Source organism: Ursus americanus, chromosome 11 (genome assembly GCF_024610735.1).
Source record: "Ursus americanus isolate L20-20 chromosome 11, mUrsAme1.1.p, whole genome shotgun sequence".
Classification (NCBI taxonomy): Eukaryota; Metazoa; Chordata; class Mammalia; order Carnivora; family Ursidae; genus Ursus; species Ursus americanus.
Genome location: NC_142137.1, coordinates 48,078,306 through 48,104,698, shown reverse-complemented (window position 1 = coordinate 48,104,698; position 26,393 = coordinate 48,078,306). Strand labels below are relative to the sequence as shown.

Here is a 26,393-nt window from a genome sequence, read left to right as displayed (position 1 = left end):
GTGCCACCCAGGCGCCCCTAAAGTTTACTGCTCTTGTCTTTATTCTCCTTATTTTTCTTTTCCCAACCATTATGGAAATTTCTTCCTGAATAGAAATATTTGGCAATTAGGAAGGAATCACAGTGATCCAAAGGAGGGTGAAAGGAGGCATCAGAAAATGTGTCACAAACCTGCTCCTGACTCAGAGGAAGAAGGTAAACACGCCCAGAAGGAATACATTAAGACATTTCTGCTAGACCACTACCAGAATCAAACTTGTTAAATTTCAGTGTCAAAAGATCTCCTCTTTAACTTTATATTACACTCACTTTTCATTTTGGAAGAGGAAAACAACAGCTCGAAAATACACCTTCATTCCCCTCCTTCTTCAGCAAGAGCTTGTTAAGTACATTTACATTCAAAAGCTAATCTGATCTGAAGCACTGAAGTCAAAATCCAACAGCCCCGACACCAGTCTGCACTGTGAGCTGTGCGACTCTTTGCACTCTGGCTTCTGGGCATGTGCCCACAGATAACAACACCTCCCCCTATCTACCTCACGGGCTGTAGGTGGGGATCGAAGGGGATCCTGTTTATGGAAGTTCTCTGGAATCTGTAAAAGTGTGAGGTATTACTTCTACTTGGAGCTAAAATCACCTTCTCTCTCAGGAAGCTAAATTCTCAGAAATGGCTTACATTTTGTGCTTCAGAAATGTGGTAATAGGAATAGTCATTGTTCACAGAGGGCTGGCCAGCCGGCGGGACATGGGCAGAAGGTGCAGTATGAGCAAAGCCCATCAAATGACTGTTCTTCTGGAAACTTGTGGCCACTGTTGGTGGGCTGGCTTTAGAAGACTCCTGCAGATAACCTTCCTGCTCGACCTTCCGACGCATTGTAGAATTCCAGTGGTTCTTGATAGCATTATCAGTTCTGCACAGAAATATATCACATAAGAATTTTACAAACAAAAATTTCAATTCAGATTAGAGTTAATTGACAGAAAACTGTTTCGAACAGAGACCTTTTCTTCTGGTCTTTTGCGGTTGTTGTTGTTTTAATTGTTTTAGTCTTTGGGACCTCTGAAAAATCATGCTTCCCCTGTTACCTAACTGAAAATCCATAGATTTTTCTCATTACCCCATATGGAACATATGTGGATTTCTAGAAATCTTTAAATTCTTTAACCACGTTGTTTCCTTGATAAAAGAATATTTTCAATGCAGCCACCCTTCATGTGTATTCTGACTGTTCATGGTATAAGACTCCACTACAACTTAAGAGATCCAGCTGTTCTAGAAAATTACTCCTTTGAGGGTGGCTTAGCAGGGCCTACCCCCCACAACAGGCACACAGTGAAGTTTGGTGAATGATAATGATGTCGCCACTGCCTCACTGTCCGCTCTTTATCTCAAATAGCACTAGCCAGAAATTTTGAGTAAAAAAAAAAAAAAAAAAAAGGAAAAAAGAAAAAAAGAGACTTCCACCTTTTGACATCCACCTCAAACTGTTCTATAACCAGAGGTGAGAATGGAAAATGAGATACAGAAGGGAAAGATGCCAAGTCCCGATATATTTTCAAACTGCAAAGCATTTTTACTAAAGTCTTTCATTTCTCAGGAAAACAGTTTCTCAATTCAAAAAAAAAAAAAAAAACAAACCGTTTTAAGCCTCCCTTTTACTCTTTTGATGGGGGTGGGGGAAATGTATGCTAAAGAAAGAGGAAGTTCAATCGCCCCTTAAATTTTTACAAGAATCAACAGCATATCCTCTCAGGCCAAATGGGACAAAAGACCTCCTTTCGTCAACCTCTTGGCTCCTCTAAGCTGATCCTGAACCCTCCATGAGGGAGGAAATGCTCTGGACCGTCACACAAGTAAACTACCTAAACCATCAGTGCCATGGCCTTCTTTGAAAGGACGCTTTCTCCAAATCTGAAGCTCAAGAACAAAATTTATTAAATATTTTCTATCTTACATTATTTACATAAGATTTATAATGAAAAGTATCTTCCAAATTAAAGAAAATGTGTTTATGAATTGTTCAAGTGGGGTAAGTGGGACAAAAATGAGCTTCTATAGATATCTCTCAGAATGAGGTCATCTTTGTGCCTTGTGCATTAAAAGAAAGCACAACGCTGACCTTATTTAAAAACCTGGAAGCAGTATGATAATTCTAGAAATACTCTATTTATTTCTTCAAAGGCAGAAAAATGAAGCCAAGTGGTATAATAAAGCGAATGCTAGTAACAGGAAAATGACAGCTGAGCTCCTTCTGGTCACTTCACCAGCTGCATGAACTCAGACCAGAGACAAGATTTCTGTCCTCAGTTTCCTTCTATGTGTTTAGAGGTTTTATAGTTTACAAAGTACTCTGACATTCATTTTATTTGATACTAACTTTGGCCCTGGGAAGTAGGCTATTACTCATTTTGCAAATGGGACGATTGAAGTTCAGTGACTTGGCGCAGAGCTCACTGTTGGGTGGATTCTGGAAGCCCTCGACCAGAGAAATACTAAGGGCTCCTTCGGTTTTAAAACCTATGGATCTGGCGTAGCTAATGAAACATGATCACTGGAATGTAATTCACTCACCATACATTTAAAACAAAATGTTCAATACCCACTCCCTCATTCTTCCCAATCAATAGATTTTTTGACATATTATTACCGTCCAGGCAGTAGCTTTGCGATTTCTGCCCATCTGTTCCCCAGTCTCTTGTGTGCCTGGTAAATAATTCTGTCTTCCTCTTCTGTCCAGGAGGTTTTCTTAACTTCTGGATTCAAGTGGTTATGCCACCTCTCCCTACATTGTTTTCCAATTCTCCCCTTTAAGTGCTTGGCAATAACAGACCAACGTTTCGGACCGTATTTCTGTACAAGCTCTATCACCTTCAGATAAACACACAAAAATAACCTATGTTTTAATGTTATGTAATGACTCAGTGTAATCATTCTTCAGTGTTACAAGATCTTTAGAAAATGTCTAAGAATCTGCTTTCATTCATTGGAAATATGGGAATAAAGTCCTCTGCTTCCTGACACTTTACCTGTTTCCTCAAGTTGGGAAGCATTCAGTAAGATGTCTGGGGAATATTCTGAATTGTGACTCACACACCAATGAGGAAAGAACTTACTCTCTGATCTTCTTCTTTGGTCCAAGGACCCTTGATGAGCTCAGGGTTTAGTACTTTCTGCCATCGATGCTGGCACTGCACATCTGTTCGATTCTAGACAAATAACAAAGTATGTGCTGTCATATAGATATGATGTGATAAGCACATGAAGACTTTGTTACAGTAGGAACCATATAGACAGTATACACAGTCAGGAACATTTGAGGGCATGTTTGGAGAGCCTACCTCTCACTCATTACTTACAGCTAACAAACATACAAAGAATATATCAAAATTGCATCTAAAATTAGAAGCTCTGACTCCTTAGCAAAATAGTCCTGCCATGTGAATTGAAGGACCATCATATTGTACACATAGCTGTCAATTTAACCTAACCTTATCCTCAGCCTGTAGAAGTACCTCTGTGAACCAAGACTAAGGCTTGTTAGTGATTCCACAGGAAGGTCAGGCTTTCGTGGAAACCTACCCTAATGACTCAAGTTTGCTTCCTATTCAAACTAAGAGATGTGCTTCAATTTAGGGCCTCGAGTATTCATATTGCAGAACAAAGATGAATAAAGAGAGGCCCTATGTTACAAGGGAGTATAATCTTATAAGAAAAAAAAATAAATATATAATTAACCAATAGATTAAAAAAGACAAATATATGATTAACTAACAGATGGCAGAATTTGATTCACATGCGAGAAGAAACCAAAGCAAAATGATGTGCTTCAATTTAGGGCCTCGAGTATTCATATTGCAGAACAAAGATGAATAAAGAGAGGCCCTATGTTACAAGGGAGTATAATCTTATAAGAAAAAAAAGATAAATATATAATTAACCAATAGATTAAAAAAGACAAATATATGATTAACTAACAGATGGCAGAATTTGATTCACATGCGAGAAGAAACCAAAGCAAAATGACATTGGGCTGGGAATAGAAGCATCTCCTTAGGAGGAGAAATTATGTTTCTTGATAAGGGCTTGCAAGGATGGATGGAACATTCTAGGAGGTGACATCACCAGAGACAAAAGCCCAAAGGAGGGAAAGCAGAAATGAATTCAACGAAACCTGCTCACAGAGAGGAAGTAGGAAACAGAACCGGAGCTGTATGTTGGGGCCATGTGGAAGGACCCTGGGGGCCAGGTTGAGACAGTGTACTTAATTTGTGAGACTCTATGTCACTGCTGTTGATTTGGAAAAGTTCAAGGACAGCTGCATTTTAGGAAGCTCCATGTGCCAACAATGTTTGGGATGGATGGAAGAGCGGAAGGCTACAGGCAGGGAAGGCAGTTAGGAAGCCCCTTTAATTGCGTAGAGAAGAGGGAGCAAGGAAGATGGAGAGGAGGGGCTGACTGACAAAGGAATCCCAGATGCCACAGTCACGGCTTGGATGCAGATGGGAAGTGGGAGGTCAAAAAGGATAAACCAAACTTTCCAGCCGAGGTACCAAAAGTATGGCTATTGAAATAAATAGGAAATTTAAAAGAAGCTAACTTGAAAATAGCAGGAGTTTCATCATCCCTACCGTATAACAAGACATCAGAATGCTAATTTATGTTATCCTAATAAATAAAAAGATAAAACAAGAGGCAAAGTTTTAAAAAAAATGGTGTAAAAATCCTTTAACAATCTATTTAGAAACCCCAATTATATGCATTACAATATAAACTATAAACTATAAGCTATGAATGAAGCAGTTCTTCCCCTACTTCTTATATATGACATGCAAGTGGGTCGTGTCTTAGTGTCCACTCCCAGGACAAAATGTTGGGAGAAGATTTCCTTTTATAGAAAGAAAAAAATTACAAACTTACCGGGAGATAATTGGCAATAACTTTCCAGTCATCTGTTCCATTCTGCTCCACCAGCTTCTTTAGTTTTTCATCCTAAGACATTTAAAGTTAATCCTAAGATATCAGTCATTTACTGTGTAACTTTATTCAATCAGAGTAAAAGGGAACCAATCCAATAATCCAATCCAGAAAAAAAAACCCTCAAAAATATCCAAATACAACAGATACGAATATAATATGGTGTTTTAGAGCATAGATTTATTTAGAGTCTGACAGACCAGAGTTTGAAACTTGACTCAGCTATTGACTAGGTAGATGGGCTTGGGTATATCATTTTGCTTTTCTGGGCCTTAATACTGTCATCTATGCGGTGGGAATGTTGATGTCAATGTGGATTTGGGGGGATTCCATGAAGTAGCTATGCAAAACATTTAGCATAATGCCTGGTTCACTGAATGTTTAGTATATGATAACTATTAAAAGTTTTGCCTGATGGGGAAAAAAATAATGAACTCCAATGTTAGAGTCAATAGACATTTAACTATGGCACTAAATAGGATCTTGAGTAAGAAACGGTTCAAGTTCTGTTTTAACATTTAACTAGTTCAACCTCTTTCATGCAAAAAGTGGAAGATCACTTTTTAGATTAAATGTGAAGGCATAGATAATGTAAGAAAAGAATTTCATTTTTGCATCAATGTAGTCACAATTTAAATGAGGCCAAACTTATCAGAACACAGAAGACACTAAACATCAGGGAGAAATCTTTCAGTTCACAACTGTCTTTCTAAACACGTTCCTTCAAGTGAAAAACAGCCACATTTCTGCAAAGGTAACTTTCACACATAACGTGGGTCCTTGTAGGACACAGACACAGGAATTAGGACACCAGTGTTAACAAGAGAACTTCTATATCTTTCAGGATCATCTAAGATCACAACCTCCACGGATAAACTACGCATTTCCTATGGACCTCACTGGCAATCCCACCTGCCTATCAACAGGGGCTCAGGGTTAAGTGAAGTAGGGGTGCAATGAAAGCCAAGAAGAGTTATATCATTTATTCTAACATAAAATCCTCTAAAATCAGTTGCAGATTTTTTTGGAAAGCTTTAAAGAAAAAGCAATTTTTCCCATACACTAATAATTTTGCTCAAGTATTGTTCCATCTGTACAAAGATCAAGCTTTTGATAAGCTAGCAGAAAAAGAAAGGTGGGAAGAAGACACGTCTCCATCCATCACTGAAAGCTGTTCGAATAGACATTCATGTAAACGGCTCTGTGAAATGTTATATATCACATATGTTAAATAAATCCTTTATGACAAAATGAGTTCTGGGAGTATTTTGTTTCATACTTTTGTTTTGTTTTGGGAAATAGCAATTCATTCATTTGTGCAGAGAACGCTTATTAATATCTTCCTTGGTATCAAGCGATTTTGGGCTCAGGGAACACAAAAATGAACAGTCGTTTAGCGCTGCCCTCTGCAGATCTGTAGGCAGTCTCCTGGGGGAGGCACGCATGTTACAGCAGTCCTAAGTAAGAATGGGTATCCAATGCTGGCAGGACGCATCCGACCTGCCTGGGGAATCCAGGGATGGCCTCACAGAAAAGGCGATGTCTTCACAGGTGATAAAGAAGGAGTAAGAAGCAGTGCAGCAGCAGGACAAGAACAGAATAGGCAGAGAGAAAAACACCGCGGAAACCTAAAGTGAGAAGGAGGGGACATTCAATGAACTACAAAGAGTTTGGAAGCGGAAGGTATAGTGTACGCGCGGGGGAGTGGTGAGAGGTCAGCACGCTGCCGGGGCAGGCTGGGAGAAGACTTCAAAGAGCCTGCTAATTAGTTTGAGCACCTGTAGTATAGCTGAAACATTTTTTTCATAAATTGATACACTCTAGGTTTGTTCCATGTTTTGATAACACGATTAGTTACCTCTTCCCTGGTCCACCTAGTTTTCCCCAAGTGACGCTTTCCAGACTTAGGCAGCAGCCCGTCATAGTCATGATCACACATCTCAATGTCTTCATCATCCTCGTCACTACTGTATATGCTGCAGAAATAAAAAATGGGCAGACGTGGACTGAAACCAGAAGACTTAAACTGCTGGGATACAAAATTTACATGAAAACTCAATCTTTTCAAAGGTTACAAAGATAAAATTGTGAAATCTTGCACAACGAGATTGTTTTCTGCATTCTGTTGCCCTAGCGTTATAAACTGGTTCTGCTGTTAGTGGTATCCACAGATACGGCCAAGGACCTGGCACTTTCTTACTGCTCTGCATGTTTAAACCTGCTGAGACTGTTAGGCCAGTGACAAGTTACACGTCTGGCAACCTTCCAACCAATGAAGGTTTAAGTTGAAAACTTAATGTTAAGGACAATAAAAGAAACAAGAGCCTATGTCCTCCATATAAGCACATGCTCAAAATCTTTGGCATACATCACATCATTTAAATAATATTTCTCCAAAACAAGAAGCAACTCAATCACGTTACTCCAATGGGGCTGCTGTTTTATTGAGAGAAAAAGAATTCAAGAAGTAACACACCCAACAACACAATTATAGTCACCCCTTAAAGGTGAGAAGACTAAGAGAACGTAAAAAGAAAGTATTTAAAAAACCAGAGGAAGGATAAGGCCATCAAGTGATCACACTGCTTTGTACACAATGTTAATATCCAACAGCTCAAAACTCTAGGCCAGTTGATCTAACTTGTGGCTGTGATGACAGTGCTCAGTTTCCTAAGTAACTAAATGAATAAGGCCACTTGGTAGTCACACTCTTACTTACTTTTTTTTTTTCTATTTCTGACTGAATGGTATTTGACATCTCTTAAGATGTACCTAATTCAAAACTGAGGGATTCCCCCAGGTGGGTTTAAAAAGAATGCATTAGTGTTTTGAAGGGAGCCTTTTCTTTAACCTAGTAGACCAAAACTCTGAATTTTGATGACTTTTGAAGTAACTCTACACTTAGTGTTTATTAATCGTATACTTAATAGATGACAGTAATGTTACAGACAGTAAAATTTACAGTTTACTTTTAGTTATAATTTTACTTATAGAACATAAGATGTACTATCTTAAATTATATCTTAAATAAGATATTAATATAATATAAATGTACTTTAAATATCTTAAATTATACTATCTTAGAAATTTCACTAAAATTTTTCATTGTAATTTGAGAAATCCACCAAACTGAGGACAATAAAAATAATGACATAAAGCAACATCATAGTGCCAATTATTATTTTTAAAAAGGAAATTTATATTTATCTCAGGTTTCGTCTTCCCAAACTAACTTACAAGTATATATTACTCACCCCTTACAAGTCAAGCAAAAGTGTTTTCCAAAAATCCTGAATTTGAGGTTCTTATAATTTAAAACTATTATTTTGGGCACAATCTGAAGGTCCAGGATGCATGGTGACAAGTAGGATGTGATCCAAACTCCAAATGCCACCACGAAAGAGATCCCTAAACTCTACAATCATTTTTGTTGAGACAAGAGTCTCATCCTGTTCTCCACTGTCAACAAGAGGCTCTAAACAACTTCTGATTAATAAATACAATAGATTCCCATTAATAAAAAACACAAGCATCAGAAGATATGTATTAATAGATATATAATGTATATGTGTATATATTAATAGATATATAATATCTATATTATATTATATATTATAATCCCAGAGCTGTAGGTCAGCATCTTTTGAACGGTTCACAGGGTACTCCTTGGAAAGCCCCCAAATGAAGTGGCACTTTTATGAAATATCAAGGATACCAAGAAAAGCAGAGTAATCTGAAAAAGGAGTCACAGATTCAATCCACTTTAACGTTTTAGGCTTGGCTGGATCTGGAGATTTTCAGAAGTGAGAACTACATTTTCCAGACTAGTAATTGGACATCTTTCTCTTGGAAACAGCTCACCTCTCAGGAACGAGCAACAAATACGGCGGCCCATAGGGGGCAGCCAACGTCAGGTGAGAAAGGATAGGCATCAAATAAGTCTAGAGTTGTGGAGGCAAAGGTGCCAGTCCTAATTCTGCCTCCACTTCCCTGCATGACTTGGACAAATCACTTCCTCTCTCTCAGGACCTCAGTTCCTCGCGTACACCTAAGGGCTTGGATTCTATTAGTAAGGTACTTTCCAGTGTTAATAAATGATGATTTCACGTCTTCCGTGCTTCTTCAAAATTCAGCACAGAAGCAGAGATGTGCAAAACCAGTCTTGGGGGAAAACGTGGTGTGGGACTTCTGCAAGTCCTGAAACCATAAAGGGAGCAGGGCGAGCCCAGGGCCGCTCACAGTCTGCTCCTGGGGCCATCAGCAGGTTTGGCACCCGCCGAGCTTTTGAGCTTTGCATGCGATGCCCTCGCTCTAATTTGTCCCGGTAGCCTAAGTAGCACGACTAATTTCTACTAAGGACCTGAAATAACTTTTCCTTTATCTGCTCTGACAAGCTCTCAGACTCAACAGTCGGAGGACTTTCAAAGGTTGACTTCAGGCTTGATGAACTCGACTCCCCACCTGCTAGACCTGGTGTGGTTACAAGAGTACAACTATGAATATTACATTCTGTCAAGGAAACAAACCGTGCAAAGAAACGAAAAAGAAAAGAGGTGTTGGGGGTTGGGAAGAGGGAGGGGAGCGGGAGGAAGTGCCTTGTGGCCACTACTGTGATTCTAGAAAAGGGGTTCAGACTCATTTCGCTGACCTGGTTAATAATCCCTGCCGAGTTGACGCTCGCCCAGCAAGAAACGGCTTTGAGTCCGCAGTCGGGTTTCTCTTCCCCCTGAGGCAGGTTCAAGGCTCCCGCCCGTCCCGGCCGCCACCCTTCTCCGCTACCTGGGAGCTGCAAGGAACCTGCGCGGCCCCGCCCCACCCGGCCAGCAGAGATCGCGGGGCGCGGAGTCTCCGCCGCGCCTCCTCCCAGCACCCCTTCCCAGCTTCCTTCTCCTCCTCCTCCCAGTTTCTGCTCTCAAAAAAATGGGTGGCCTCGGCTGCTCTGCTGTTAAGTCCCAAAGACGAAGGTGAAACCACTTCAGGGGCAGCCCTCCCGCCCCGCGTGGCCAGGTCCTGGGCGAGGCGTGGGGAGCCCAGGAGCCCCCCCAGGTCGCCTCCCTTTTTTCTCCCGCGCCCAGCCATGCCTAGGCGCTGCTCCCCGCCTGGCCAGGCCCGGCCGAGGGTGCTGCTGCACGGCCCAGGCCCACACCCACGCTCCTTGCAACTCCCCGGCGCTGCGCGGAGACAAGCGACAGCCGGTTAAAAAATAAGTACATGAAAAGCAAACAACCCGAAGGAAAAGAGGTTGGATTTGCTTTGCCTCCAGAAGCTTATACCAAGAACCTCTGTGCGAGGATCGACCCGTCACCCTTCCTCCGCCCGGGCGACCTAAGGCGGCGGGAGCAGGGCGTGGGGAGGAGCGGCAACCCCAGCCGCGTCCACGTGTGCGCGCCGCGCCGGGACCTCTTGCCCCAGCGAAGAGGCCGCGGGGATTGCGTCCTGGTTGCGCGGCAGCGGCCTTGGGTGCTGCCCGCCTCGGTGCTTTTCCGTTGAGTGGCAACCGTGACGGCCGCTGAGCTTGTCCCCGCACCCGGCGGCTCGCAGGGAACTCCGGCGCTTCCAGTCCGGGAAGTTCAGATACCAGGGGAAGCGGGAGGGCCAGCGACTGACAGTTCGGACGAGTATTTCCCTCCTCCTCTCCCTCTTCCCCTCCGTGCGGCCGCAACGTGAGGGGACTTCACCCATCATCCCGGCGAGCCTCCCCAAGTGCGGGGACATGTGCGGCGCGGACGCGTGTGAGTGCGTGTGAAGTGCTTGCATAAGAAATAAAAGCCTCCCAGAGTACTGTGATGAGAGCCTTCAAAACCGGAGCTTAAAACAATTTGCAAATGTAGAGACCCTTTTCCTCCCTAAAATCTTCTTTGCAGCCGCCTGTCAGCTGCCGCTCTTCTTCGCCTCCATAAAGAATGAATGAAATTTAAGGGAACTACCTGCAGCTACCAAACAATCCGGCATTTTCCCTATATCTGCCATATGCTCTCCACTTCCAAGTCCAAACATATCGCAATGCATCCACCAATTACGCTGCGACTTCCTCGCCGACGCCCGCTGCATCAAGCCAGGGACCTAGTGGTCTCCCCGGGGCTGGTGGGCACCTCTCTGCCCCCGGCTGGAAGGTGCTGCTTTTTGCCCCCTAAGAGAAACGTATCCCCGTGCAACTTGCAAAATGAGCCTCAAGGCACGCTTCCTGACGTCCTGATATATTTCCCGCATAGGCTCTTCCATTCATTAGTTTTACTCGCGGCTCCTGCTGCGGAGGCAGAGGCTCTAGGTCCTCGAAGGATCTGACAGCCCCGCAGAAGATCCGGGAACGCATTCCCACCTGCTCTCCAAGCGCCCGGTGCCCCGCGCGCCCCCGCCCGCGGCCGCCCGTCCGGGCTCCCCGTTACCTGTGTCGGGGTCTCCGGGCCATGGCGCGGCGGGCGCGGGGCTCAGCTGGGAGCCGCGGGAACCGCACGGGGCTGCCGCCTCCCGCTGCCCGCCGCCTGCCTGCGTCCCTCCCCGGCTGCGCAGCGGCGTTCCGCACCGCCGGGGCGAAGTTTCTCAGGAGAAAGAGGAGGAGGAGGAGGAGGAGGTCGCGGAGGAGGAGGAGAAGGAGGAGGAGGAAACAGGTTGATATTAAAATGTAAACTCTGTAAACAGAGATGCCATCAAACAAAGAGCTTTGGACACTCCCCCTCCCGCCAAATCTGGCGCCCCTGCAGTGCGCACGCGCCCTGCCCGCCGCCTCCGCGGTCGCCTTGGCTGCCGCCCGCCGGGCTGCCGGGCAGGCCCGGCCGCCGCTCCCCTTCGCCTCTCGCGCCGCCGCGCTGCGCCTGGCGCGCCGCGAGGCCCGGACGGCGCGCGGGAGGGGAGCCTGGGGCCGGGGAGGGGCGGCCAGGGACCGCGGCGGCGCCTTTTCTTGCGCAAACCCCGCTCCCGGGCAGCGGCCGCGCGGACTCGCGCCACGTCCCGCTGCTGCCGCCTCCCCTCCTCGGCGACCGCGCCACCGTCGCCCCACTTGGCGTGCCCCAGACACCAGCGCCCGAGCTCGCCGGGCTCTGACTCACTGTCGTAGGGGTGGCAAGGGCCGCGGCGGGGTGGGGGGGAGAACTCCTGCGTTCGGGATTGGATTTTAGGCAGGGTGCAAAAGTCAGCTCTCTGAGATGCGGGAATGGGGGCTGGGGAGGAGGAGTAGGGGACGGGAGCATGTGTTTTCACAGGACTTTTGGCTGTTTTTTGTTTTTGTTTTTAATATCTCTAATTTAACTCGTTAGTGACAAAGGACACTTAAATACAAGTGGGGATGGAGCTATCAACGCTCCATATGAGGCATCCGGGCGGAGCTTTCACTCCTCTCCGAGATCCTGGAGCCCACACAGCCCACACGCCACCTCCGTATTGTCACTAGCACTTCACTCTCACCAGGGCACGCGCCCGGCCCGGGCGGCGCCCACCGCACACCTGTGCCCCCGCACCACTCCTACAGCGCGCGCCCTGGATCACACACCTGCGAAATCCACGGGGTTCCGAACAGAACTAAGGAAACCCCACGTGTGCTTGCATGGTTTTAAAAGTTAAGCGGTTTGTGATACGGAGGTCGGTATCCAGGCTTCGCGCAGTTTGGGGATTGTGTTTTACGAGATAAAGATCATTGAAGACGTTTGTGTTCAGTTAACTAGGGGGTCCTGAAGAAATAAAGGGAGAAGAGAAGTGCTGAATTTATAAGGATTGATGATTGGGGGATTTTAGGGGAGTTTTAGTTTTACTTCCGTTTATAGACTTGTACCATTGGGGATTTTTTTTTTTCATTCTCTGTACACACTTAATTTATTTTTCCTTTAATCTTAAAAGTTTGAGACTTCTGCTGACTGGGTTTGTGGGTGTCCCATGTGCCCCTGCAGTTTAAACTTAGCTCAGAAAGCATTTTTCTTACTAAAAAAGCATTTTCTTACAGAAATGAGTCATAATTTTATTAAATGGTGAAGCATGCTAGGTTTCAAGACTTTATCTGGTGTTTTAAACTTTGCTTCTTAAAAATTGTAATATACTTTAAGTCCTTATCAAAAAATGTTAGCTGCAAGCAAGCTTTTAACATTACTTTCTTCGTGAGACAAAAATAACACTGAAACAAAAAATATTGTAAGATATTTCAGTTCGCAGTTCTGAAAGACAAGTCACTTGCAAGTTAATATATTTTTAAAGCCAATATTGTAGATTCTATAATAAAGTTTCTTTCTCCACATCAAAAATAAAACAAATAATAATAAAGAAAAAAACATGTAGAAATTACTCCAAAAGGAATGAACATTCCGTCTTTGGGATTACTTTATGAATCTAACTGGTGTGATTCCCAAACTGAGCCTCTTCACAGAGTATAAGAACCCTTCTGAAAATGAGTTCATGTTTCCCAAGATAATTAGGAGGTACAACTGCTCTATGATTCTTAAACTCCTTTTAGGTAGAAAGATATCAAATTCAATTTTATCCCCTTTGTTCACTTTGTGCATCATCTGTGTTTTGAGAATTTATTGTATTTTCATTCCCCAGACTGACATTTTGGGATATAGTTTTATATTTTTCCTCATATGTGTAATGTAAGCATAGTCCAATGAAGAGTATATGTGCAATAAAGAGTATACGAGCAATGATTCTTACTAGGCTAATTTGGGATGTATTGCCACCTGATAAGTATATGGAAGGAGAGAATCAAATGGAGTTATAAATTCTTGTAGAGATGAAAATATATTTCCAAAGCCGCTACAGAATGTTTACTATAACTATACATTTCTCCCCTCCACTTATAATCATTACAACTGCATTTTTAGATGAGAACTTCATGTATTTCATCACTTTTTTTTTTTTTTTTTCAAATCTGCCACATCAGTTAATTTAGCTGGGGCTGGGCTGGGATAGAGCTAACTTCAGATACAGACTTTTATTTGCATTGCATTAGACAGGGGTCAGCAACTTTTCTGTGAAGGGCCAGATAGTAAATGTTTTAGACTTTATGAGCTACAGTGTGTGTTCTTTTCTTTCCTTCTTCTTTTTTTAAAATAATTTTTTGAAAATGTAAAAAACACCTTTAGCTTGTGGGCCCTATCCAGCCTGCAGGCCAGAGCGGCCAACACTTGAACAGTGGTCTTCACTCTTTAGTGTGTATCCCAGACACTGTCCCAGTGAAATATAGACAGTCCCGGGCAGTGCCCCTAGAGACTATGATTCAGTGGGTCTGAGGTAGGGCCTAGGAATCTGCATTTTAAACAAGTACCTAAGTGGTTTTCATAGAAGTGATTTCAAGACTACTCCTTGATAATCTCAATTTAAGAGAGACAAGAAGAGGGTTCAAAACACTTTTACCTTTTCCAGTTGTTTCTCATCACCTTCCCCCTCCTCGTTCTCTTTCACCTCTCCTCAGCTAAGGATTCAGGCTCTCTCCAATCCAAAATAATTTAAGTGTGTGAGAAAGTTGAGGCCAGTGACCACAGGGCTGTGGCAGCCTATTCTTTCCTCCTTTCCTGCTAAACTTCAGCCTCAGATCTGAACTTGAGAGGAAAGGAATCACTTATCACTTGCTGGTCATTGGGATTCTCCTCCTTGAGAAAGCACACATTTAACGCATTATGCTTTATGCTAACCATCAGGGAATGGCTGACAGGAAGAGAGATGTGTGAAAGGTACAAATGTCAGCTTTTTTGCCTCTGACTGTTGAGAAATCCTGAGCATGTGGTGGGTCTTTAGTACCTGTGGTCAGTGTCCCAAAGACAAATGAGGCTTATCAGTGGTGATGACGGACCAGCCTTCTGGGGCTCCATGTCTCTACGGCCCACCTCTCTTCGCCTTCTCAACACATTTTAGTTCAGAGCATTCTTAAAAGGGAAATAATTACAGTAAACAGCAAATGGTTAGAGTACAGACAATTCTTGATCATTTCAGTTCATGAATGACAGCTGTAACATATAGAATTGAAATCTATAGGTTTCAGATAAACCTCATGTCAGCTCACAGCAAAGCTTTTAGTAAGAACAATGAGGGAAGTGCTACTTTACTGCAATATGTTTCTCAGAGCCTCTATGTTAGATAGTGACCAAACACATTTTTATCTTCAAATGATTTCTGGGTTTGGACCTCATTAGGCATTTCCACCCTCTAGATTATATATTCCTCAGACAAACAACCTGCCTATTTTTATCATCATTGGAACTGAGTCTTAGTTAAAAGACATGAGTTTTTCCGTGATAAGGGAAGGGCATTCCAGAGGAAGAGAAAACTGAGCAAACACAGGATCAGGAATCATAAGGCATATTCCAAGCACAGGGAACCAGCCGCTGTCTAGATTGCCTGGGGCAAGGCCGGATTCGAGGATTAGAGTGTGGTGTGTTGACTGGAAGAGCTGCTTTTTCAGAGCTGTGCGTTTGGAAGATGAATCTAACAGTATGGTCAGATAGACTGTAGTCAAAAGAAGATGAAGGGGAAGAGTTCAGTTAACTGGTCTGGACTGGGACAGTGACCCTAACTGGAATGAAAAGGATGGGGTAGATCAGAAGAACACTGCCCAAGCAGAACCTTGAAGAATTAGCAACTGATTGGATGGCTAGTGGAGGCACCATTCATAGAAATAGGGAAGTCAAGAGGGGAAGAGAAGTGTGCGCTATGGAGATTCAAAGAGGAAAGCGAGTTTAGATTTCAGTATGCTAAGTTTGTGGTTTCATATGGAAGAGATCTGGGTGCAGTTGTACAGCGGTAGCAGAGAGAGTGGGACCCCCGCCTACACAGGAGACGTCAGGCAAAATTTCGTGAGCCAGTTGTTAGACACAAACATGATTAAAAAATTAAATGTTATAAACCTACAATTAAGTGTATCATGTTTCAAAAGGTAATAAATATTCGAAACTCATAATCTCCTAATTCTTTTTACTACATTTTACTAGTATGTATGCTCTTGAGGTAATTTCCCCAATACATCTGCATGATGGGAATACTACGTAATGTATGCTAATATGCATATCTTCCCAATTTTGTGTTCAGTGAAGTCATGCGGGTAGCTGGGCTTGGCTATGGTTGGTGTATTTATACCACAAAAAGTGACAAATGCTACAAATAAGGGCTCCCTAGGCCCCAGAAAACCTTTACCAGGGCAACGCTGGAGAGATACTCTATTTAAGAGCTGTCTGCATAAAGGCAATAGTTGCACTCTGTCGTGGGTTTGCTAATGTGCATTTATGTAGAGAGATGGTCAAGGGAAAGTCTTTAGAGAATATTTAAGAAGTTGAAAAACTGAGGTTGAGACTGAGTGTAGGGGCTAGGTGAAGAGACCTGTTGGAGAGTAAAGAAGGTTTTCTAGACACGCACACATAAATGTTTTTGTCTTTTCTTCTTTTGATAGAATTCTATATTTTGTCAATTGACATTGAAAGGTTTTCTTTCACTTTGAGAAAAGGTATTTATTGAACAGTTCAAACATTTTTTACTGTGATTCATAACAACAAACTCATTTTACCTCCCATCTCAACACACACACACACACACACCCTCACTTAGAGCTAAAAAAAATTTTATAAAACAATATTACCTCATTCTACCAACCATGCAATTTATTCTGTTCTATTCTATTCTATTCCATTCTATCCCATCCCACCCATCCGATTCTCTTCCATCCTGTTTTAAATACATCCTGGTCATGAACCCTGCCTTGTTTTTGTGCCCTGGTTATGGGTACTGAACCATAGTTTGAAAAATGCTGCTGAGAGGATGAAGGCCTTACCTCTTTCTGCTGTAGGAAATCTGCTTTAGGAAATTGCTCACCTTTTTCCAAATGATAGTCCTATCTTATTCAACACTTTGAGGAAAGTCCTGAAAACCAGGGGCGCCTGGGTGGCTCAGTTGGTTAAGCGTCTGCCTTGGGCTCAAGTCATGATCCCAGGTTCCTGGGATCGAGCTCCTCAGGGAGCCTGCTGCTCCCTCCACCTCTGCCTGCCCCACCCCCTGCTTCTGCTTGCATGCTTTCTCTCTTTCTCTCTGTCAAATAATAAATAAATTCTTTTTTAAAAAAGTCCTGAAAATCACTTTACAGAAGTCATTTTTCTCTCATCTCTTCTCACAACCATTCTAGCCAATTCCTCCTCCTTCTCTACACTCCTCCCACGTATGTTATAAAAGTAAAATAGCAGATTTCAAAGTCAGTGGACAAAATTGCAAGCGTTTATTAATAAACAACAACAACAGTAACACCTACGGGCTTACTGGAGTAACTAAGTAACAAGGTATCCAAGCCAGGTTCTCAAATGTGCAGACAGGACACAACTTCTCTGAGCCTCATATTCCAAACCTTCAAAATTTGGAGACGGCAGTAGAGAGCTTTAAAGATGCTGCCGGCCCTTAATTCTCTGTCTCTCCTTAAAATACCTGGGCAGCCCAATGTATTTCTATCTACTCGACAGTGTTTCCACAGTTCCTTTTTATTGGTAAACACATGGAGGCTTGACCGTGTTGGGCACTGTGCGAGGCATGGGCTTGCAGACACAAGCGGGCCTTTGCTCCAGGATTCTTGCACATTCAGGGCCCGGTACCATGCCCATTGTCGCCACCTCCTTCTAGATTATCATTGCTTCAGCCTAAACTAGCACAACACCCCCTCACTAATGTTCTCCCCTCTGAGTTCGTTCTCCCCGACCTATTATCACCTCACTGCCAACACAAGCTCATCGTAACCCCTTTTGGCAGTTTAGTCATCTGGTTAAAAATCCTTAACTGGCCCCTAATGTTGGGAAGATAAGATCTGAACTCCTTAACTTGGCATTTTCTGTCTTGAGCTGGCTTTGGCCTCTGTGCCTACACAGCCTTACCCTCGGGGGTGATGGTATTTAATAACTGGGATGGCTCAGCTACCGACCAATCAGAACTGGCGGTGGCCACAGGCAACCTGGAAAGCTTGACTGCGGCGCGCTGGCTGAAGGTCTTTCTGCTTTACAACACAAGCTACCTTTCGGCCTTATCTTCTGCCATGCCCTGTTCATTCTGCTTCCTCCCCAAAAAGCCATTGGCAATCTCAGGGCCTTTACTTACACCATGCCTCCTGCCTGCAATGCCTTCCTTCCTCCTCTCTGCTTACTTAAGTGCCCCCCCATCTTTCAGGCTCTGCTGAAGCCCAAACTGCCTTCTGAAGTTCTCTTAGGCTTCCCTGCTTCACAATCACTGCCCCCACCTGTGAGTCCTGTGAATGCCCACCTTGCCCGCCTTCTATGAGCGTAGGAGCCTCTATTACCTTCCTTTGTTATTTACTTCCTTTATCTCTGTCTTTCGTTTTTATAATGTGCCTTATCTCATCTTGTGTCTTGATGATAAACTAGAGGGGAGAGACAGTGTCTTCTTTCTTTCTTTTTTTTTTTTTTTAAGATTTTATTTATTTGTTTGACAGAGAGCACAAGTAGGCAGAGTGGCAGAGGGAGAGGGAGAAGCTGACTCCCTGCTGAGCAAGGAGCCCGACAACACAGGGCTTGATCCCAGGACCCTGGAATCATGACCTGAGCGGAAGGCAGCCACTTAACCAGCTGAACCACCCAGGCGCCCCTTCTATCTTTCTATATGCTCAGTTCTAGAACTGGGTCTTGAGGGCAAGTATACACATAAATGTTTTGTACAATAACAATTGATGAGGAATTAGTTTGAGCTGCTGTGTGTGTGTGTGTGTGTGTGTGTGTGTGTGTGTGTGTGTTTAAAATATACTTGGGGCGCCTGGGTAGCGCAGTCGTTAAGCGTCTGCCTTCAGCTCAGGGCGTGATCCTGGCGTTCCGGGATCGAGTCCCACATCAGGCTCCTCCGCTATGAGCCTGCTTCTTCCTCTCCCACTCCCTCTGCTGTGTTCCCTCTCTCGCTGGCTGTCTCTCTGTCACATAAATAAATAAAATATTTTAAAAAAATAAAATAAAATAAAATATACTTAATAATGCCTTACTTTGGGGTTTTAGAGTCTACAACAGGCTTTGCCATGTATTACCTCATTCAGTCCTTAGAGCAGTTCTTATCTTTCTGCCTATGCTGTTTGGTTTTGTTTTTTCCCCCCCTCTAGGTATTATTTTTTTCCATTTTTGGGTGGGGGTAACTGAAGTTGAGAGAGGTGAAGTGATTTACCCAAGGCCACACAGATAATAAATTGAAGAGCTGGCATTGTTTAAACCCAGGTTTTTATCCAAATCCTGAGTGCTTTCCACTGCTCTATGGTAGGCTCCAACTTTAATTCTTGAGCTTTGGTGTTCTTGTCATCTTTCTTGAGCTGTGAATACCTCCCACGGGTTCAATCCTGTCCTCAGGCAAAGGTCAGTAACTTACAAACTGCGTCAATTCCATCATTTTAATCTCGGTGGTAGTGCTTTACTTCTAATATTTGTAAAGATTGCTGTCCTTTTGGCGAATTGACTCTCGAGCTGTTTTCTTTCAAAGCCTGTTTTTTCCCCTCCATATATCGTTTTTCTGAATCTTGTTCCTCTCCTGCTCTATCATTGTAAATTTATCTCCATTTATTTAGCTTAATGTAACTTTCTACAATATTAAATTCTATTTCTTTACCTCAAATAGCCATCCATTTTGAAATTTGTCATAAAATCAATGAGCGCTTAATTCCAGCAAATATGAAAAGCTTTCTTAGTCTTTGTAAAAACCATTTGGTAAGAACTAGCGTCTTTTCTAATCACTAATATATGTCTCCTATTTCTTTCTCCCTTTCCTTTCTCCTTCCTTTCTCCCTTCCTCCCTCCTCCCTCCCTTCCTCCCTTCTTCTCCCTTTCTCTCCCCCCCTTTCTCTTTCATCTGAACCCACAGTCTAAAGAAGGGAGGGAGGGAGGAAGGGAGGAAGGAAGAAAGGAATAACTTTAAGATCGTTACTACTGTTCTTTGGCCCTTCACATCAAGTGGACTCCATGATTTAAAATGTCAACCCGTTAGGATAAAGTATACTGTAACTCTTCTCTTCCCATTTAAATGCATCATTAGAAATATAAAAAGTTTGTAAAAGTGTAAAACCAATACTATAATGTTGTGACATCTATAAAGATTACATATATTGATTTACTTTTCAGTGTTAGTTCTAGGAAATAAATAAAAATAGTTAACCAGCCTATGAAAAATCCATTCTCAGAATTATCTTAATTTGGTTTAAATATTTGTGTTAAGCAAAGCATTTTACTTTTTTGTAAAGAAAATATCCTTTAGAAAAACTATGTCCAATTATTTCTAATCCTTTGGGTTAAAATTTTGAAACACTTCCAAGGTGATAGTTCTGTGGGAATGTGGGGAGGCTCATCTGATCCTATTTCAGGGTACAGCCTGACTGAGAGAATTTTTGTAATGAAAGGCAGTATTTTGTTGAAAAATATCAGGTACATCAAAGTTCTCCTATTCAAGTTTTAATTTCTTTTTTAGTCGAGATTATATGTAGTTTCTTTTCTGAAAGCTCTGTCGGTGCTTTTTCTTTCTTTTAAATACCTGAGAGTTAATGATATCTTCATAGAACAATTAAAGAGCAATACATATGAAAACTACCTTGAGAAAGAAGTTACTTTTCATCTTTAGAGAATTATATTTTTTATTTAACCATTTGATATATGTGGATATATGAAGGAGGTATTACTAATGTTTGAAATTTAAAAAAGATCTCATTACAATGTACTTAGGGGTACTTTTAAGCATGTGAATATCAGAACTTTCATGATGGTAATGTTGATTCAAATCCCAAATAGTCAAAAGACTCCTTTGAAAAGGTAACACGGGAACAGATTTTTCTTAAGGCAAAACCCGATGCAGTCCCTGTGTGCTGGTATACTGTCTTGTGCCATGTGATGGATTCACTGGATCCTTTTGAAGACTGTCAACAGGTTTTGCATAGAATGACTCATTCAGAAGAACATGCCAGACAAAGTTTTGAAATTAGACCAGGCTGGGTGTTGGTGTTCTCTCAGTGAATGGCACAGCCACCCTTTCAGTGAGTCAAAGCAGGGACTTGGGAGTCACCCTAAATTTTCTCTGCCCCAAGATCCAGTGAAGCGCAAATTCCTGCTAAGTTTACTTCCTTAACATTTATCCAGTGGTTTCTCTCCTTTTTATCCCTCCTACCACCACCTCAGTTTAGACATTTATCTACTCCCTGAAGCTTAGTTAACTTCTTAAAAGTCATTCTCTTCATAGTTGTCAGAAAAATTTGAAAACACAGCCCTGAACCTAATGATCCTTGGCTTGAAATCCTGCTTGTAGTCTGGACCAGACCATCAGGGTCACCTGGAAACTGTTTTCAGAGGACACATGCCTCCCCTACCACCTCTGCCAATGTCTCCCTCACCCTAAAAACAACCTGCCTACAGGGTAGGAATCAAAATCCTTAGCATTGCAACTGAGACTTTTCATAGTCTCCTATGATGTGTAAGCCCTAGGAAGAGTTCGAAGCTCCTATGCCACCCCACGTGCCATGAGGATCTGCGCTCAGACGCCTTGCTCATTCGATTCTCTGCTTGCTTCCTTCTTTAGTGACTAATTCCTGCTTGTCATTCCAGCCTCAGTTTAGACACCTTCTGCTTGAGAAAGTCTTCCACGGCATGCTGGGAAAGTCTCAGGGCCTCGAGTAGAGTACTTACATTAGGTTTTAACTTTGTTTCCTTTCTCTCTTGTGCCCTGGACCAGCGGGTCTCATATTTTAGAAGCATAAGAACTGCCCTTCGATGTGCAGACTCCTAAATCACCACTGTTCAGAGTCGAACTCAATAGGGCTCGCTGGGATCCAGGAATCGGCATTTTTAATAGGCAGAATCAGGTGATGCTGATGTTGTGGGTTATGACGAAGGCACCTCAGAGACAAGACTTTTGGGTTCTATTAACCTTTGTGTAACAGGGCATTTTCATTTTGCAGACATTGCATAAGTATTTGAGGCACGGAATTAGAGTGAACATAGCTTTTAATTCAATAGTTATTATGTCAATTTCAGGATTTTTTAGGCCTTTGCTTGCTTCTCTACCAAAAAAATTCCTGCCTTCTCTCTGGCTGTCTCAGAGATAGTAGTACCCGGAAATACCTTAGTAATGAAGAAACTGAGACTCGGGCCAGTCAAAAATTAAAATTTATCAATAAAATGAAATGTGATATTATCTGTGATTTTCCCCAGTTACACAGATAATTGGGTTTCCTGTGGAACGGTGCCACCAAATAAAATTTAATGCCAGGCATGTATCTGCTTTAAAAAAAATTTGTGGCCATGTTTTAAAAAAGTGAACAGAAACTGATACCCCTAATTGTAATAATGTATCTTATTTAACCTACTATATCCCAAATATTATCATTTAAATGCATAAGTCAGTATTAAAAAATATGAAGAAGATATTTTGCATTCTGTTTTGGTCTTTGGAAATCGGGTTTGCATATTTATAGCACATCTCAACTCAAATGCTAATTTTCTTTTTTTTTTTTTTAAAGATTTTATTTATTTATTTGACAGAGATAGAGACAGCCAGCGAGAGAGGGAACACAAGCAGGGGTAGTGGGAGAGGAAGAAGCAGGCTCATAGCAGAGGAGCCTGATGTGGGGCTCGATCCCATAACGCCGGGATCACGCCCTGAGCCGAAGGCAGACGCTTAACTGCTGTGCCACCCAGGCGCCTCTCAAATGCTAATTTTCACCAGAAATATTTGTTCTGCTTGCAGAGTTCATAAAATGTACAACTCAAAAAGTAAATTTGCATATCCAAGTTGTTTCAAAAATACCTAAAAGTTTTTTGGTACCTGAAGCAGAAGTCAGATTTTTAATTTAATATTAAATTAATGAAAAACAACTAAAATGCAAAATACAGTTTCTTGATGATACAAGCCACAGTTCAATTGCTCAATGGTCATGTGTACCTAGTGGCTACAGAACGTGAACTTGTTCAAGATCAGATACTTCCAATAAGCTACCTTCAAGCAATTCATACTTGCTCTCATTGTTTCCTTAAGGGTCAGATTTGCAAAATTTTGAATAATGAAAATAAGAACCTTTTCCTAATAGGTTCCATTCAATTATTCAACATTAGGATTTTACTTAAATACTTAACATTTTACCTTAAAAGAATGAATAGGCTGACTGGGTCAGTGACAGTAGATAGGGTCGCAGGAGGGCAGAAATATGTATCTGATTTAGAGTTCGAGACCCTGAGTCGTCCCCACACTCCCAAACGAACTGCAACTTTGGGCAAAATCCTTAATGTGTAAGCCTGTGTCTTCATCTGTATAATGGAGGTGATACCTATTTTATGCAGAATCAAAGTGAGACTCAAGTGGATAATATATTTCAAAGTATTTCATAAACTGTGGATAACTTATTTTAAGAGCTCAAATATGGTTCACAGCCATTTAATGGAAACACTACACTACATTGGTAGCTATGATTTATTAAGCAATTGCTATATGACAGGCACTTTGTGGGCTAACTCTTAATTCTCAAAGCATCCTTGCCAGGCAGGTGATATGATCTCCATTTGACTGAGAAAGAAACAGAGTCGTTTAGAGTTTAAGTACATGTGCAAATTTACATGACCTTTAAAGTTCAGAGCCAGAAGTTTGACCCAGGCCTTTTTGATCCCAACGCTATGGGCTTTCCTAGAAACTTTATCTCCACCACCCTCCCTCCCCTTGCCCCCATTAAAAAAGGCGAGGTTCCTAAATTTCCTTTCAGTTGATGGAATAAGATAGTCCAATGACGATTTTTGGAAATAATGAGAGAGCTGAGAATATACCTCCTTTTGAGAGGGGTTGTAGAATTTTAGGCCTACACGAGGGTTAACCCATTGCAGCAAACAGAAGGAAGAACAACTCCACAGAGATTTTTGAATAAGGATTTACTCCAGATAATTTCCCAAAGAAGGAGTACATGACCTTTTGAGGTTGGTAATTACTGGCATTTCTGGCTTTGAGCCAAGCCTGGAGCCATAGGAATTAGTTGGCTGTGATTAGACATACGCTCATTAAAGAAAACAAGTAGGCTTCGGTAGTACTGCAGTCAGGTTTCATGGAAATCTAAACGCTTGTCCTTTATGGAATACATAACACGATGTTCAGAGAAGAAAGGGAGTCAACAGCAAACACTCAAACCATCAGAGGTGACCAGTGCTGAAGTCGGCTACTCCCCAAAATCAGAAAGGCAAGGCCCTGTAGTCACATAGTTAGATACCCTTTTGAGCCCTATTTGTACCCAAAAGGATGTAAGGCAGCTCTAGCAATGTGGCTTACAAAATCTATGTTGCTTTGGTATAGTAGAAATCAATCGTATTTGTCTATTTTTTCTTCTGAGATTTAGAAAACAATCTTCAAGTTTTGTGGTGAGCAGAGTATGTTGGCCATGCCGTGTTCCCATCAACAGAGCATCCCATCACTTCACTGGAGGCCAACAAACACTGGGCTTACTCTGTGATGGCCATGGTAGATGGGGTCACCCTATCCATCGCCCACCTCAGAAGAGAGTCTCCCCATCGCCCTGGCTACTAGCTCCATCTCCGGGTGCCAGGCAGGCCAGTCCCTACTCCCCTGCCCCCACCTTAGCGTATTCCCCAGGCAGCCAACAGGACAACACAGCGGGAAGGCCTGGAGAACCTCCCTCATTATCGGAGGGAACAACATCAGCAGCAGGGTGTGGCCACCAGCAAGTCCTTCAGCATTGGTGACAAAGACGAATGTGACAAGTTTCTGCCCCTCAGCAAGGGGGGCCCAGCACGCAGTGATTACCGTGCCACGTGCATTATGTTCCTGGGAGAGAGCGTAGGTTATCCATAATTATAAAACAACGAGAGAAGATGTTGGAGAGCACTTGCCCTTAGAGCCCAGTCTAATGTGTTTTCAGTCCACTGGCCTGTCTAGACGCTTTCCCTGTCCACCTCCAGTCATCACCCTAGAGTCATATCAGATTCCTGTTCCAACTATTGCCTTGAATTAAAGGAGCATATTGATCCATTCATAACTATTACCCCTTAGTGCGCTTTCGTTTTTGAGCGGGAGGTTTGGTGAAGAATAGGCCCAGAGGAGACCCTGGAGTGAAAAGCCTCATTCAGTAGCAGGCAAATTCTAGGGAGTGCAGCCCACTCGGTGGACGTGGGAAGACCTATAGGTAACCTGGCCTTTTCGGGTTTGCTTAGGTCCTAGTCGGCCTCTAACAAATGCAGCACCCAGAATGTGCCCACGATAGTCAACACATTGTAAAATGTTTTAAAAAACATTTTTTTCAGGGACACCTGGGTGGCCCTGTCGGTTGAGCGACCGACTCTTGGTTTCAGCTCCAGTGGTACTCTCAGGCTCGTGAGATCAAGCCCAGCATCGGGCTCTGCACGCAGTGTGGAGTCTGCTTCAGATTCTCTATCTTCCTCTCCCCCACCAGATCATTCTCTCTCTCTCTCTCAAATTAATAAAATCTTAAAAACAACAACAATAAAATAAATAAAGTAAATTTAAAAAAAACCATTTTCTTCAAAAACATATGCTTTTTTGGATACCATTGATGTCTTTAAAATTATATATTAGATTCTTGTTTCCCTCATCGTGAAGTCATGCCGAGGCCACTTGTGAGAGCAACTGCCTACCGAAGTGAGGTGTGTTAATCCATTGATGGTATCAGGGCCTCCATGTGTAGTTCCATATCCTGGGATGAGCTCCATGGCCAGGCATGTGATCCCAAAGGTTTATTTACTTTGGCTGACCAAGAGATTAGCTTCTGTAATTACTTGCCAGAAAGAATAAAACTTTGGGTCAATATGAAAAATGTCATTTTCACACATTGCTTTCCATTTCTGTAGAGCTCTGAAAGAACCTTGATTCTGGAGGTAGCATCGCACCGCTTCACTGAGATCACGATCTCCCATGAGATCACGGCTTGGCTGTCACCAAGAGAAAGAGAAGGATTTCTAGGAGGCTCTGGTCTCGTCTCTGGGGCTGGTGCAGTATCTCTCCTGCTGAACTGCTCTGGTTAGCAAGTTACAACTTTGGGGACGGTGCTCCTAAGATCCAGAAAACTGAGTAAGATGTCGCCTATGCCCTGTTTTCTCTTCACATTCCCCAGCCCCAGCGTTTTGATGGGTTTATTTGGACAGGAAGCTGCCTGCGGAGCCACGTTTCCCCCTGAGAAAACCAGGTTGATCCGAAGGTAGGTGAATCCTGAGGTAAGGACAGAAGCTGACGACCCGGAGCCTACTGAGAAGTCTGTGGAGGCTGCTTCTCTCTGGGGGCCAGATACGACCCCACGGCGTGATTGGAAAGACGATGTTACCTCAGGGGTATGTTGGGAAGTAGCTTGTCCATAGAGAGTATTCTGAGCCTGAATGAAAAGTCATCGAAGGAAGGAAGGATCAGGGAGCGGAACCGGCCGTATTCGCAGTGTTTGTGTGCTAAAAGTTGATCTGATTTCCCGACCAGTGTTTATATTAAAATGCTGTATTCTGTATTAC

At 42.9% G+C, this 26,393-nt stretch overlaps 1 protein-coding gene across 3 annotated transcripts in view; it reads right to left on the bottom strand.

Annotated features, from left to right (window-relative positions):
* Positions 1-11,672, bottom strand: part of MYB (MYB proto-oncogene, transcription factor) — a 34,542-nt gene extending 22,870 nt beyond the window's left edge. The window contains exons 1-6 of one of the 3 annotated variants that reach the window (XM_045814731.2): positions 11,361-11,672; positions 6,833-6,950; positions 4,918-4,989; positions 3,114-3,206; positions 2,648-2,868; positions 676-910 (exon numbers count right to left, since the gene is read on the bottom strand). In XM_045814731.2, coding sequence (XP_045670687.1) covers positions 676-910; positions 2,648-2,868; positions 3,114-3,206; positions 4,918-4,989; positions 6,833-6,950; positions 11,361-11,383 — 762 coding nt within the window. In that variant the 5' untranslated portion in view covers positions 11,384-11,672. Of the gene's footprint in view, positions 1-675; positions 911-2,647; positions 2,869-3,113; positions 3,207-4,917; positions 4,990-6,832; positions 6,951-9,622; positions 11,279-11,360 lie in introns of those variants that run through there. The other 2 variants (XM_045814732.2, XM_087865505.1) reach the window with 2 other exon arrangements.
* Between the last annotated feature and the right edge of the window lie 14,721 nt (positions 11,673-26,393).